General features: G+C 44.3%; 1 protein-coding gene across 5 annotated transcripts in view; it reads left to right on the top strand.

The window, feature by feature from the left end:
• The window catches only part of LOC136004334 (transcription factor RFX3-like), a 141719-nt gene that overhangs the window by 109914 nt on the left and 15453 nt on the right, over positions 1-16352 (top strand). For 4 of the 5 annotated variants that reach the window (XR_010608389.1, XM_065660761.1, XM_065660760.1 and 1 more), the window contains 3 exons: positions 1455-1567; positions 2386-2501; positions 2985-3139. Coding sequence is in view for 4 of the 5 variants with exons in the window: in XM_065660761.1 (XP_065516833.1) it covers positions 1455-1567; positions 2386-2501; positions 2985-3139 (384 nt within the window). In the remaining variant the exon portion in view is untranslated. Of the gene's footprint in view, positions 1-1454; positions 1568-2385; positions 2502-2984; positions 3140-14003; positions 14030-16352 lie in introns of those variants that run through there. The other variant, XM_065660763.1, reaches the window with a different exon arrangement.

Below are 16352 nucleotides of genomic sequence, written 5' to 3'. Positions count from 1 at the left end.
TAAACTCCATTATTGCCTTGAACATCAAGTCATATAAATACAATAATTATTTTAGTTATGTTACCCCGTTCAAAACTCTCAATGATAGCAAAAGAAAATGATACTCATAGAAACTATATGTTCCGTATTGTAACACTTCTGTAATGGTCTTCCACTTCTCAAGTGTAAGGTGTACCGCAAAATGACACTCTGCTTTGACTCCCATCTCTACAGGATCCCAGATGTAAACATCTTATGTAAACATACCTTGCAAAGGGATTAATGTGTTCATCAAATAGACCATCTAATTCTAAGTCCTCTGCTTCACTTTTAGTTACAATAATATCCTCAGGGGCGATCTCAGTTCCCGCAGGACTTACTTCCCTGGCAGTAGCGGAAGCTTTCCCTAAACCTACGGTAGTTTTATAAAAATCCTCAATCAGATCATCAAAATTGGTGGCAATGATAACATGAGTATTTAAACTCTCGTTTGTATAACATGAGTATTTAAACTCTCGTTTGTCTGTCCAATAAGGTTCAAGAGCCGTCTTAGATTGTTGTTTAATATGCATCATAGAGATATAAAAGAAAAACTGTGCAAAATCTACTTTCATTGTAAATTTAAAATATATTGCAATGCAATTGCAGTGAAGCATTTTATACAGAAATGCATAGTGAAAATCTTTCCCTAGAAGTTCATCAATTTCCACTGGCTTCCCTTTTTTTTTTTTTTTTGAATATGCACATAAATTTGGATTTTATTTCTGCTCTGCAGTTGTGTTGACCATTATCAAGGTGTATTGAGTTTGTGCTGCAACATTATAAATGGAAAGAGATGAATAGTTAAAAACAGAAACCAAAGGTTTGTGTTTAAAATGTGCATTTTGTACATTCATTGATGTAGCTAAGCATATTGATTTCTCAGATGTAGAAGCAAGTGGCAATTTAGTAATTTACTTATGTAAAAAAGCTTATTAAATATGTTATTGCAATATTTTTACACTTAGTTTCATCTATTAGGATTTTGAAGCACCACATCTTTTGGCCTAAACTTGCTGTTACAGAAATCATTGGGAACCTTAGACTACAGTTTGCATGTTTTTGAATTTTCTCTTCTACTGTCCCCCTGGTTGACAGTGCACTCCCTCCCCCTCCCCCCCCCAGTGTATCTCTTGGAAACATTTATGAGAAATAAAGCAAATGTTAGCTATGGTTGAAAGTCTTGTAAATTTCAAATAAAATGCTGCTGCTATCTGTCAAGAATAACTGAAAATCTATTGCTTAAAAAATAGCTATCTGGTTTGTTCACAATTTTGTTTCAACTTTAAAATATATTATGTATAAAAGACATTCCTCTTTGGGCATTATGACCTTTTAGACTTCATTTCTTTACATCATACTTAAATGTTTTCTAATCAAACTGTAGTTGGCACCATTCACAATTGCTTTCTTCTGTTATGTTCTCACGGAAACAGATGCATCTCGAGTACTTCCAGAGTTTGGAGAAGTTGAAATATCTTCTCTACCAGATGGTACTACCCTTGAGGACATAAAATCACTGCAAAGTCTTTATCGAGAGCACTGTGAGGTAAGAGGAAAGAGGAATTTCACATAAATCATTCTTTGAAAATTCATGTCTTCAACTGAGATTAAGTACAGCAGGATGACTAACACAAAACACATTACAGCTATTCCACTTGTATCTGATGTGCTCCTCAAATATTTTGCTTATTCCCTCAGAAAAAAACGTTTACAAAAAGGCACCTCTAGAATTTCTCTCTTTATAGAAGAAAGAAAATAATATGTAATAGAATAACAATACTGGAATATATTTAAGAATTTTAGATAAATTAAACTTTAGATAAAATATAGAGAGAGTTTCGCTTCTGTTTATAGGAGTTGAAATCAGATTAAATTCTTAGTTCTAATGTTGCTATTAAAAATAAGCTCACTTTTTCCTTCAAGTTTTAAAGAAGCAGGTTGTTTAAGAACTTACTTATGGATACATTTCATAGTGAATAAAGTGTTTTTAAATTATTGCTGAAGGTGTTTTAAAACATGTAGTGAAGTGGCAAAATTCATGAAAAAGCAAGTTTCCTTTGTGTTTTTAATAGTGTTGAAAGTTCTGGTTAGGTGAATTCACCTGATATATCTGCTTAGGCTCTTTTCTGGAGGCTTCGTTGTATTTGCATGTGGCCTGATCTGAGTCTCTGTACACACTAGTATGGACAGTTGGCAAATTTGTTGATAAAAAATTATTGAAAAGGTTGTTATATGTTTATTCATAAGCATACCTTTTGCTATTTTTTCTGCAAAATGACCAGGGGGGAGCTATAGCCCTGTGAAGGGTTTGAGAGGAGGGGGTTGAGGTAGAAAATTATCTGCACTTGTTTTATATTTTTTTAGGCAATAGTGGATGTTGTTGTGAATCTTCAGTTTAGTCTGATAGAAAAGTTGTGGCAGACTTTCTGGCGCTATTCTCCTGCTGCTCCAGCTGGCGATGCAGCTATTATTGAATTGAGGTCAGTAAATGTCTCTTTTTGTTTACTGTTCACCATCATAATAAAACAGCAGGAGTCAAATCAAAGAAATTCTTAGTTTTACTAAGGCTAAGAACCTTTTTTGATATCACTAGTTTTTCAGGTTAAATTATGTTGTCTACTATTTGACATATAGCCTGTCAGTATATGTCAAACTGCAGCCTTGAAATGGTTGTGTATACATATATTTTTTACTTTGCTTGGAGAACTAAAATCAAAGTATCTTTTCACAAGATACTGTCCGGTTCATTTAAATTGCAAGGGACTTTTTTATTATACCTCTGCATAATTTATGGACTGGAGCAGAACTTTGGAGGCCATTTTTCCCCAGTTTCATATGAAGAAGTTTGAATTTCAGTTGGACGTAGCAGAGACATTTTTTAAGTTTTTTTTAAATAATCAATTTCAAAGTCCATTGTACCTTTCTTATCATGCATTTTCATTTGTTGCATTTATTCACACCAGCAATCTGAGTGAAATAGAAAATCGACTTCCAAAAGGAAAGCTGATTATTCTGTGCAAATATGAGGCTATTCTGAAATGGATGGGTAATTGTGACCATGTGATGTACCAGGCTTTGGTGGAGATTCTCATTCCTGATGTCCTTAGACCTATTCCTAGTAAGTTCAAACCAGATATCATCTCACAAGACTGTGTTGTGTTTTGCTTTGTTTCATTGTTTTGTTTTATGTGGAAATTTTTTTTGTACCTCACATGAAATTTTGGGAATGATTTGGAAGGATGTAAACATAGTGTGTGTCATCTTTCCTTAATCCTGTTGAATAGGAAAGTGTGCTGGAGCTGATGTAAGCATTGTGTGTAAAGAAAAGGAGAGTGGATATTTCACTGCATTTAGGAAAGTCTCTAGAAGTTTTAAGAATATATTTCTCTATAGAATATGCCTTTGTCACTGCAAATTCTAAGTTTTTATTAATTTTAAGATAAAAAAGGGTTCTTTCACATACTGTCTCTATTCTACCAGACAGCTGTGAATAGACTATGGCCATGAGCCTGAAGTCAGACCACCCCCAACTCTTCTACCTGCTCTGCTACTGAGCAGTGCAGAGGGGATGGGGAATGGGGGTTGCAGTTAGTTCATAACACTTCATCCCTGCTTCTTCTCCCTCCTCACACTGATCCCCTGATCAAGCATGGGTCCTTCCCATGGGCTGCAGTTCAATAACTGTTCCAGCATGGGTTAATTCCATTGGATATGGTCCACAAGGAACAGAGCGTGTCAGCATGAGTTCCCCACGTGCCACCATTCCTGCCACAAGCCTGTTCCAATGTGGGGTCCTCCAAAGGCTGCAGCGTGGATATCTGCTCCGACATTGTCTTTCATGATCTGCAGGGTTACTGCCTGCTTCACCATGGTCTTTACCATAGGCTGCAGGGGAATCTCCTCCCCCTCTTCATCACCGACCTTGGTGTCTGCACAGTTGTTTCTCTCACATATTCTCAATCTTCTCTCATATCTGCTGCAAAATGTTCTTACCCTTTCTTAAATATGTGCTAGCAGTGTCACGGATTGGCTCAGCTTTGGCCAGCAGTGGGTCCGTCTTGGGGCTGGCTGGAACTGACTCTGTCCGACATGGGGGCAGCTCCTGATTTTTCTCACAGAGGCCATCCCTGCAGCCCCACCACTACTAAAACCTTGCCACATAAACCCAATATAAAAGAATGGAGAGAGGAGAGAGAGACAAGAAAGAAAACAGATGAGAGGCAAGAAAAGAGGTGAGAGAGACAACAGAGACTATGGAGATGAAAGAGATCAGAGATAGATGAAAGAGGTGAGTGAGACATCAGAAACAGGTGAGAGAGAGATGAGAGAGGCTCAAGGGTTGAGATCACTGGCCTTCCTAGGCACTTCATGGGTCCCCTACTCACTGGCTAGTCCAGACTGATGCTCACTAGCAAACACACACTCTTGCCCCCCGGGCACTCCACATTTGCAAGTCCTCCTGGGCATACCAGCAGAGACCCTTGCCTGCCTGATACCCTGGCCCAGACCCGAGGTCCCTGCTACTTGCGATCTAGTCCAGCTTGAAATTTGATAGTGAACACACATGCACACCCCAATGTAATGTACACCAGGTTTGGGGAAGATACAGACACTTGCCTTCCTCCAGCAGCCAGCACCAGCCACACAGACTGTGACCCACGGTCCTCCTCCAGCTGCCTACACTGAGCCCCTTGCTCACCTCACTCACACCAGTCTGCCTGCCCAGTAACTGTTTTTTGGGAGACACACTGTTCCCACCACAGTGACTAGAGGTTAAAGACTCCCACTCGCTCCAGTAGCTGACACCACAGGCCAGGGATGTCTGCAACTCTGGTCTGACTCCAGTAGTTGGCACCAAATTCAGTCATGCCCCGAGCAGTCTGGGCACAAAGTCTGTAGCACCCTCCCTAGATCCTGCAGATTATCATTTGCTCCTACTATTCCAAGTAGGTTCTAGTGATACTATAATGAGGCAACTTAGAAGCATCAAAAGAGACTATATGTCCCTTGAACCAATGTTAAAAGGATCAGGAGCACAGGCTGGAATCTCCTCTATCCTCCCAGTCAGAGGAAGCAGTCAAGGAAGGAGTAGGTGAATTGAACAGGTAAATGCCTGGTTCTGTAGCTGGTGCCATACTGAAGGGTTTGGTTTCTATGCTCATGGATCTACCTGAGAGGGGGCCACAACTTGTAAAGAGTAGAGTCTACTATCTACTGCTACTCTTTCATGTGGGCACGAATGACATGGCATGCCAGAACCTGGTCAAAATCAAGGAAGACTATAAAGCCCTGGGGATGCAAGTGAAAAATATTGCTGCCCAAGTTATCTTCTCCTCCATTTTAACAGTTAGAGGAAGGAGTGCAGCCAGAAATGGGCATATATTGCAAATCAACTACTGGCTTTGCGGCTGGTGCCATCATGAGGATTTTGGCTTTTATGACAATGGGACATTCTTTGATGGTGGTAGCCTGTTAGGGAGGCATGGTATCCGCCTTTCTAGAAGCAGCAAGGGAATCCTTGGCAGCAGGCTGGCCAACTTGGTGAGGCAGTCTTTAAACTGGAGGACTTGGGGAGCAGGGTCCAAAGTGTCCATGCTCACGCCATGGCAACCATCTGGGGAATAAGCCAGACCAACCAGAGCAGTGACAAACGTTCCTTAGCTGCTTCCAAGATGAGAATCAGAAGACCAACCACCTCAAGAGCATGTATACCAATGCATGCAGCCTGGGGAACAAACAGGAGGAACTGGAGCTCTGCACCCAATCAGAAAGCTATTGGAATAGCTGAAACATAGTGGGACAACTCACATGACTGGAGGATCGCAATGGATGGCTATGGGCCGTTTTGTAAAGACAGGCAGGGTAGAAGAGGAGGAGGAGTCACACTCTAGGACAACCTCGAATGAATAGAAGTCAACTAGGGCGATTGTGGAAGCCCTATCAAATGCCTCTGGGTCAAGATCAGAGGGGTCATCTCTGAGGGGGATCATACAGTAGCCCTCTTCTACGGACCTCCAAACCAAGAGAGTAAGGCCAACAAAGCAATAATTGGGTCACTTAAGCAAGCTTCGGGTCAACAGAACATGGTTCTTATGGGTGACATCAACTACCCAGACATTTGTTGGAAGAACAATAAAGCAGCTCACATGGGTTCAAACTTAAACAGGGGAAGTTTAGGTTAGATATAAAGAAGAAGTTCTTTACCGTGAGGGTGGTGAAGCACTGGAATGAGTTGCCCAAGGAAGTTGTGAATGCTCCATCCCTGGCAGTGTTCAAGGCCAAGTTGGACGGAGTCTTGGGTGACATGGTTTAGTGTGTGTTGTCCCTGCCCATGGCAGGGGGGTTGCAACTAGATGATCTTAAGGTCCTTTCCAAACCTAACTGTTCTATGACTCTATTCTATGTCATCCATCAAGTTCCTGGAATGCATAGAAGACTGCTTCCTCATGCAAGTGTTAGATGTGCCAAACCTTTGAGAAGTCATGGAGATTGGGGGACGTCCCAGAAGGCTTAACGTCACCCCTATCTTCAAGAATGAGGATCTCGAAATTGGATCTCAAAGTAGGATCCAGGAAATTATAGTCTCATCAGTCTTTCTTCACTCCCCAGGAAGGTTATGGAACGAATCCTCCTGGGGGCTCTCTCAAGTCAACTGAAGCACGTGACTGGGAAAAGCCAGCATGAATTCACCAGGGGCAAATCATGCTTGACAGACCTGATCACCTCCTATGATAAAGTAACCTACTCGGTTGATGTGAGGGAGTGGTGGACACTGTCTCCCTGGATTTCTCTAAGGCTTTCAATACAGTTTCCCACAGCCTCCTCCTAGAGAATCTGATGCGTTACGGTATAGACAAGTGGTGGGGAACTAGCTGACAGGCTGCATCCAGAGGGTGGTGGCAAATAGCTCCTGTTCTGACTGGCGACCTGTCACTAGTGGGGTCCCCCCGGGGATCAATATTTGACCCAACGCTGTTTAATATCTTCATAAATGATCTGGAAGATGGGCTCAAATGGATCCTGACCAAGTTTGCTGATGATACCACACTGAGTGGGGAAGTAGATGCTTTCGAAGGGAGAGCCACCCTGCAGGATGACCTGGATAGGCTGGAAGAGTGGGCTAACAAGAACTTTATGAAGTTCAACAAGGACAAGCATAAGGTCTTGCACCTGGGAAAACACAATAAAAGACTGCAGCACAGCTGGCTACATGGCTGGGCAGCAGCTCTGTGGAAACAGACCTGAGGGTCCTGGTGGACAACAAGCTCAATATGAGTGAACAGTATGCTGTTGCTGTGGCAAAGAGTGCCAACAGGATGCTGGGTTACATCAACAAGGGCATCACCAGCAGAGATAAAGATGTCATTATCCAACTCTACTCAGCACTTGTCACGCCACACCTGGAGTAATGTGTTCAGTTTGAGTCACCACTATGGAAAAAAGATGTGGACAGGCTGGGGAGGGTCCAGAGAAGGGCTATAAAGATGAGCAAAGGACTGGGAAGCCTGCAGCATGAGGAAAGGCTGAGAGAAGAGGGTTTGTTCAGCCTGGAGAAAAGAAGGCTGAGGGGAGACATTATCACCAGTATTTAAAGGGGGGATAAACAGAAGGCAGAGATTGACTTTTTACAGGGTATCACATGGAAAAGACAAGAGGTAATGGGTACAAGTTACTCCTGTGGAGATTCCGGTTGGACACTAGAGGATAATTTTTCACAATGAGAACAATCAGCCACTGGAATAGCATCCCCAGGGAAATGGCGGATTCCTCAACACGGGACACTTTTAAGATTCGGCTGGGTAGCATGCTGGGACATCTAGTCTAGATCATGCTTTGCCTAGAATGGTTGGACCAGATGATACTTGAGGTCCCTCCCAACCTGGGATTCTAGGATTCTGTGATTGTCTGAGAAGCCAGGTCTGTTGGGAGGCGACGGGATTCACTGGACCAAATGGGGCAAGAGTGTCTTTGCCAAAAAGATGGCCCGACTTATAAGGAGGGCTTAAAACTAGATTTAGTGGGGAAAGGGGATGGAGTTTTGAGCACCAAGCAAGAGCCAAGGGCTGCTGATGGATTTGGGAATCAACAGGGAAATGCCTAAGAAATGCCACAAAGAAATTAGGGCATGTTCCTCTAAAAAGATTACATGGTCAATAAGACCACTAAAGTGGGCTTAAAACAATGTACGCAGCATGGGTAACAAACAGGAGGGCTTGGAAGCCATTGTGCAGCTGGAAAGCTATGATCTAATCGCTATTGCTGAAATGTGGTGGGACAAACTGCACGCCTGGAGTGCTGCGATTGAGGACTATAAACCATTCAAAAGGGACAGGCAATGAAGGAGCCTGGGGGGGGGGGTGGTGGGCGTCTGTGTAAAAAGATGGATTGACTGCAGAGAGCTGCCATTGAAAAACAGCAATGAACAGGTTGAGAGCTTATGGATAAAAATAAGGGAACAGCCAACAAAGGAAACCTTGTGGTTGGTGTTTACTACAGGCCGCCTGATGCAGGGGAGGATGTTGATGAAGCATTTGCATCCTTACTTTGACTACAGGAAGCATCACACTTGCTGGCTCTGATCCTCCTGGGGCACGTCAATCGTCCTGACACTGGAAATCTCTCTTCCACATCTCTCAGGCCCCTGAACCTCAAGGCAGGGGGGACTGGGAGAATGGAGTTCCTCCCATCATAGGAGAAGAGCAGGTTCGAGACCACCTGAGGAACCCAAGCATACACAGGTCCATGGGACCCAATGAGATTCATGCCAGGGTCCTGAGGGAATTGGCTGATATAGTTGCCAAGTCATTCTACATTATATTTTAAAAGGCATAGCAGTCAGGAGGACCCTGGGAACTACCCACTAGTCAGCCTCACCTCTGCGCCTGCTAAGATCATGGAGCAGATCCTCCTGGAAGATATGTCGAGGCATACGGATGACAGGGAGGTGATTAGAGACAGCCAACATGGCTTCAGCAAGGGCAAATCGTGCCTGACTAATCTAGTGGCCTTCTACGATGCAGTGACTGCATCAGCGGACAAGGGAAGAGCTATGGATGTCATCTACCTGGACTTCTATAAGGCCTTTGATGCGGTCCTCCACAACATTCTTGCTGATAAATTGGAGAAATATGGGCTGTTAGATGGATAAGAAACTGGCTGGATGGCCACATCCAAAGAGTTACAGTCAATGGCTCAATGTCCAAATGGAAACCAGGCACAGCTACAGGTTGGGCCGAGAAGTGATTCAGAGCAGCCGTGTGGAGAAGGACTTGGGTGTGTTGGTCGATGATAACCAAACATGAGCCGGCTTCAGTGTGCGCTCGCTCCAATTGAAATGGGCCAGAGATGTCAAAAACTGCAAGAAAGGGTTCTTCAGGTACATAAACCACAAGAAGAAACAGAAGGAAAATATCGTCCTGCTGTTAAGCAGGAGAGGGAAATTAGTCGCCAGCAAGGCCAAAACCATGTCCTGGGGCTGCATAAAAAGAAGCATGACCAGCAGGTTGAAGGAGGTGATCCTGCCCCTCTACTCTGCTCTCATGAGACCCCAGTTGGAGTACTGTGTACAGTTCTGGTGTCCCAGCATAAGAAGGACATGGAGCTCTTGGAGAAAGTCCAGAGGAGGGCCATGAGGATTATAAGGGGACTAAAGCACCTCCCATATGAAGACAGGCTGAGAAAGCTGGGGCTGTTCATCTGGGAGAAGAGAAGGCTGAGTGGAGACCTCATAGCAGCCTTCTAGTATCTGAAGGGAGCCTTCAGGCATGCAGGCGGGGCACTCTTCATCAGGGACTGGAGCGATAGGACAAGGGGTAATGGGTTCAAACTTAAACAGGGGAAGTTCAGGTTAGATATAAGGAAGAAGTTCTTTACGGCGAGGGTGGTGAGGAACTGGAACAGGTTGCCCAACCAAGTGGTAAATGCTCCATCCCTGGCAGTGCTCAAGGCTGAAGCCATGTCCTGGGGCTGCATCAAAAGAAGCATAACCAGCAGGTTGAAGGAGGTTATCCTGCCCCTCTACTCTGTTCTCATGAGACCCCTCTTGGACTACTGTGTACATGCTTGAAGAAGAAATACTGGTGTTTTTTATATGTATTAAAGCTTTTGTTTAAAGTTACTTTTATGGTAAACTTATCCCAGTGTAATAAAAATATAAAAACATCTACTCTTGCTTTTAAACCAAGACAAATGTCCAGTTTCCCATGAAAGAAAATGAAGTAAAAAACTTCAAAGTTGGCTGGTTTTGCATACATAACAGTTGTTTCATGATTTCCCAATTTTTCCAATGAAAATTTCCAAATTTTCTGTTGGATAAATGCCTATTTTCTGAAAAGTGTATTGGCATATCTGATTTTGAATAGAAAAGAAACAGTGGAAGTTTAGATTGGATATAAGGAAGAAGTTCTTTACTGTAAGGGTGGTGAGGCACTGGAATGGCTTTCCCAAGGAAGTTGTGAATGCTCCATCCCTGGCGGTGTTCAAGGCCAGGTTGGACAGAGCCTTGGGTGACATGGTTTAGTGGGAGGTGTCCCTGCCCATGGCAGGGGGGTTGGAACTAGATGATCTGAAGGTCCTTTCCAACCCTAACTATTCTATGACTCTATGATTCTATGATTTGTTCAAATGTTTCCCTAACTGGGTCCTCCTCTATTGAGGAGAATTATTCCTTGCTGCAGGCTTTCCACCTGGTCTCAGGGGCCTGGGATTCCTGAAGGCAATCCTTACCAGTAAAGACTCAGGAGCAGAAGGCACTCAGTACCTCGGCTGCCCCCTAACCTTCACATTACCAACCAATTTTGTAAGAACTGCAAGAAAAGCTTCCTTGTTTGTAAGAACTGCGTCCAGCAGAGCTTCTCCCCTTCTGCCCTGTTTTGCTGATTACAAGCTCTCTCTTTTCCATAACACCCTGCACCTTTTCCTTGCCAACCCATTTCACCACTCCCTCGCTTGATTGAGGGTCGTTGTCTCCCTCCCCTGTCAATTGAAGTTTAAAGTTCTCACCAGGTTGGCCAACCTGTTGGAAAATATGGTTTTCCCCATTTGGTCAAATGGAATCCATTTCCCTAGCAGTCTTGAATCACAGAATTGTTAGGGCTGGAAGGGACCTTTGGACACCATCTAGTACAAACCCCCCCCCCACACCCCCCCACCCCCCCCCCCAAGAAAGGGCCACCTAGAGCAGTTTACACAGGAATGTGTCAAGGCGGGTTCCAAATGTCTCCAGAGATGGAGACTCCATAACCCACCTGGGAAGCCCGCTCCAGTGCTCTGCCACCCTCAACGTAAAGAAGTTCTTCCTCATGTTGAGGTGAAACTTCTTGTGTTTTAGTTTATGGCCACTGTTCCTCGTCCTGTCGCTGGACACCACTGGAAAGAGTCTGGCACTTGCCTTTGAGATATTTATATGCATTAATGAGATCCCTTCTCAGTCTCCTCTTCTCTAGACTAAACAGGCCCAGCTCCCGCAATCTCTCCTCATAAAGAGACACTCCAGACCCCTGGTCATCCTTGTGGCCCTCCACTGGACCCTCTCCGGTAGCTCCTTGTCTTTCTTGTACTGAGGAGCACAGAACTGGACACAGTACTCTAGATGTGGCCTTGCCAGGATCCAGCAGAGGGGGAGGGTCACCCCTCTCAACCTGCTGGCCACACACCTCCCGATGCCCCATGGGATACTCTTGGCCCTCCTGGTCTCAAGGGCACACTGCTGGCTCATAGTCAACCTATCATCTAACAATATTGCCAGGTCCTTCTCAGCTGAACTGCTCTCTAGCAGGTCAGCCCCCAGCCTGTACTGGTACTTGGGGTTCTTCCTCCCCAGGTGCAGTACCCTACACTTGCCCTTGTTGAACCTCATCAGGTTTCTCTCTGCCCAATTCTCCAGCCTATCAAGGTCCTGCTGAATGGGACCACAGCCTTCAGGTGTATCAGCCACTGCTCCCAGCTTCACATCATCAGAAAACTTGCTGAGGGTGCACTCTAGCCCTTCATCCATGTCACTGCTACGCAAGTTGAATAAGACCGGACCCAGTATTGATCCCTGGGGAACGCCACTGACTACAGGCCTCCAACTGGATTCTACTCTGCTCATCACGACCCTCTGAGCTCTGCCATTCAGCCACTTGTTGATCCACCTCACTTCTCTGTCACTCACCTAACCTACATTTCCCCGGTTTACCTACGAGGATGTTATGGGAGACGGTGTCAAAAGCCTTGCTGAAGTCGAGGTAGATTATAGCCACTGCTCTCCCCTTGTCGACCCATCCTGCCATGTCATCATTGAAGGCTATCACATTGGTCAAGCATGATTTCCCCTTCGTGAATCCATGCTGACTCCTCCTGATGACCTTCTTCTCTTCTACATGCTTGGTGATGACCTCCAGAATGACCTTTCCAGGGATGGAGGTGAGGCTGACTGGCCTCCTTTTTCCCCAGGTCCTCCTTCTTGTCCTTTTTGTACATGGGAGTAACACTGGCCTTCCTCCAGTCATCGGGCACCTCTCCCGTTCTCTATGATTTTTCAAAGGTGATGGAGAGTGGCAGGGCAACAACATCTGCCAGCTCCCTCAGCACCTGTGGGTGTATCCCATCACGGTCCATGGATTTGTGGGTGTTATGTCTTGTCTAGCCTATCCTAACTCGGCCCTCTACAACCAGGGGGAAGTCTTCCTTTCTCTGGCCTTCTTCTCTTACCTCCAGGGTTTGGACTCCTGAGAGCTGTCCTCATCAGTAAAGACTGAGGCGAAGAAGGCATTATGGTTCCTCCTTCTCTGTGCCTTCCCTTACCAGGACACTCATCTGATTCAGCACCGGCTCCACATTTTCCCTAATCTTCCTTTTGGTGCCGATATACTTGTAAAAGCCTTTCTTCTTGTCCTCGATGTCCTTTGCCAGACTCAATGCCAGGTGGGCCTTGCATACCCTGACGATAGTCCTATAGTCATCCCACTTGGCCTGTCCCTTTTTCCACATCCCTTAAATTTTTCTTAAGATTCACTAGGAGCTCCCTGCTCATCCATGCAGGTCTCCTGCCCCCTTTGCCTGATTTCTTCATCGTGGGGATACACTGGTCTTGGGCTTGGAGGAAATGGTGCTTAAATACTGAATGGCTCTCTTGGACTCCCTTCTCTTCTAGAGCCCTATCCAAAGCAGTTCCACTAAGTAGGTGTTTGAAGAGGCTGGTCAGCTCTCCGGAAGTTTAGGGTTCTAGTCCTGCTTACTGTTGCGCTTCCCCCACGCAGGATCCTGACTTCCACCCTCAACATAAAGTTCTTCCTCATGTTGAGGTGAAACTTCTTGTGTTTTAGTTTAACATCAGCATTGTTCTCAGTCTAAACTCGAAAACACAGCACTGCACCAGCTACTAAGGAGAAAAATGACTGCTAAAGCTGAACCCAGGTCAAAGAAATAAACAGTGAGTTAAAACTTTCAGAAAAAAACAAACTCTAAGTAAAATTTGGTTAGTTGAATTTTTTGTGAAAGCTTTTTAGTGCCCACAAAATGAATGACAAGCTACCCTGCAGGAAAAAGCCAAATGTCCTTGTTTAAAAAGCTGTTAAACATTATACTTGAGTTGGGAGTAAGGTTCATTATTATCTAATTACTCTAGCAAAAAAACAGAGACACTGTGTATTAGCGACAATAGATCCTTTCCCCTGAGAATGGCCTTTCTACCTCTTCACAAGTGACAGGATAGACAGTAACAAACTTGCCTGGGAGTTCCTAATCCAGGCAGAGAAGCTACGTTCAACATATTTTTTCACATCGTATTTCAGAAATTGCAAGTACTGGAAAGACTGCAAAATCCTGTTGTTTGCGAGATTTGTGTAGGAGAGAGATTTCAGATAAGAACCCAAGCTTTTTGAATGCTTATACAAAAATAAATGTTCTCCCCATAACTTTTTTGGCTACATCATTTCACGTGCGTTTAGTAGCACTTTATAAACTATCAGAATGAACTTAGGCCTTTTGTTTCTCACCAGATTGTTCTTAAGATTCTCTGGAAGAGGTTTCTGGCAATTTAAACCACGACACTTGGTGACAGTCAGATCAACTTGAAGAACGCTTGGAGCATGTAGGTGCTTAGGCTTTTGGTAACGGCTGGGTATGTTAACCACTATTTACAGGACAGGACAGAGGACAACAAATTTTTTTCATTTAATGTATCATTTTCAGAGCTCATTAGAAATTTGTGATCACTCTATATACATCACTGTCCACTAATAATACAGTGTTTAGCTAGAAAGGCGGAATATTATTTCTTTAGAAAAATATACTCTTTTCTTCAAAAGACTAAACATTGTTGACACATTATTTACAGTATTCCTTATTCTTTGACTTTTTCTTATTCTGCGGGTAAAAAATTAACGTGAGTGAATGCTTAGTGCATATAAAAAATGTTTATGTAGAAGTGTAAGTGGGTTAGATGGTTGACAGTGCAAAAGAGAGTTTGTTCTTTGACTGGAAACCTCATTAAAAAGAAAAAAGGAAAAAAAAAAAAAAAGAAAATAAAGCCTGTTCCACAGAGATAATACAGAAGTTTTAGAAATCCAAATCAATTTTCAGATGATCATCTGCATTAGGGAGTAGTTACATAAACTAGGCATCACTACAAATTTGAAGAAAAGGATGCTGTGAAAAATAAAACACGCTTATTAGATAGTTGATTAAGCATTTCCATTACATTTATAGCAAAGTATTGCAAAATTGTAGTATCTCTATGATCTCTTTTTCTTAACAGACATGGTATAGGTTTAAAAAAAAACACCACACTTTAAGATAATATGATTTCTCTTTTCTAGTTTTTTCTTCCTTCATTACTGTAGCAGCATTCTATCTCCACCACCAGGATTTCACAGCACAGAGAGCAGTCCTACCTTCTGTTAGTTAAACACATTCTTATATATTGCTTATTGAACACTGCACATTGCATTTTGTTCTTCAGAACTAAAATAAACAGCATGTTGGCAATGGTTCAGGGTACTTTGAGCTTACTTGAGGAAACTGTGGTATTGCGATAACTGCCATTCCCTGCAGGGTTTTGCTCTTTAAAAGCAGAAGCATTTACGTTGAAGGCGGAAAATTCATGATGGAAGTTTTCAGGAGATTACCGATGTACCTGTAGGAATGCCAAAATGAATTTTCACTGCTGATCATAAGTTTCTTGAAAGGGTCATAGGTGGTCAGATCTGTTTGTTAAATCAGAAACTAAATAATTGCTACATAATACAGAATTCCAAGAATAATTCGGGTTGGAAGAGACCTCAGGAGGTCTCGAGTCCAACCTCCTGCTCAAAGCATGGTCGATGCGGAATTCAGACAGTTTGCTCAGGGCTTTTCCCAGTCGGGTCTTGAAAACATCTAAGGACAGAAACTACACGAACCTCTCTGGGCAACCAGTTGCACTGCTTGACTGTCCTCCTGGGTTGCTTGTTCTCTGCTTTGTTGTCCATCTAGCAGACATTGGGGCTGTTCAAGTCTTCCATGAGAATCAGAGCCTGTGAACATGAGGTTTATTCCAGTTGCCTGAAGAAGACCTGTATTGGCTTTACACGGCAAGGTTTTGGTAGAGGTGGGGGGTGCAGGGGCGGCTTCTACGAGAAGATACCAGAAGCTGCCCTCATGTTGGAAAGAGCCAGTTTCAGCCGGCTCCAAGATGGACCTTCCACTGGCCGAAGTCTGAGTCAATCGGAGACATTGGTAGCGCCTCTGTAATAACATACTTAGGAAAGGATAACTGCTGCAAAGCAGCAGTGCTGAGAGAAGCATGAGAATATATGAGAGTGATACCTATGCAGGCACCAAGGTCAGGGAAGAAGGAGGGGGAGGATGTGCTCCAGGTGCCCGAGCAGAGATTCCCCTGTAGACCATGGTGAAGACCATGGTGAAGCACACGGTGAAGCACACTGTCACCCTGCAGCCCATGGAGGACCTCGTGTGAGAGCAGGTGGGTGTGCCCTGAAGGAAGCTGCAGCCCATGGAGAGCCCATGATAGAGTAGGCTCCTGGCAGGAACGGTGGCCCTGTGGAGAGGAGCCCATGCCGGAGCAGGTTTTCTGGCAGGACCTATGACCCAGTGGGGAGACCCACACTGCAGCAGCCTGTTCTGAAGGACTGCACCCTGTGGAAAGGACCTACGCTGGAGCAGTTCGTGAAGAAGTACAGCCTATGGGAAGGACCTACGTTGGAGGAGTCTGTGGAGGACTCTCACGTGGGTGGGGCCTCATACTAGAGCAGGGGAAGAGCCTGAGGAGGAAGGAGAGGCAAAGACAACCTGATGAACTGACTGCAACCCCCATTCCTCGTCCCCTTGCACCACTCAGAGGGAGGAGG

Source organism: Lathamus discolor, chromosome W, assembly GCF_037157495.1.
Source record: "Lathamus discolor isolate bLatDis1 chromosome W, bLatDis1.hap1, whole genome shotgun sequence".
NCBI lineage: Eukaryota > Metazoa > Chordata > Aves > Psittaciformes > Psittacidae > Lathamus > Lathamus discolor.
Note: the sequence above shows the minus strand (reverse complement) of the source record. Positions and strands in the feature narration are given on the sequence as shown.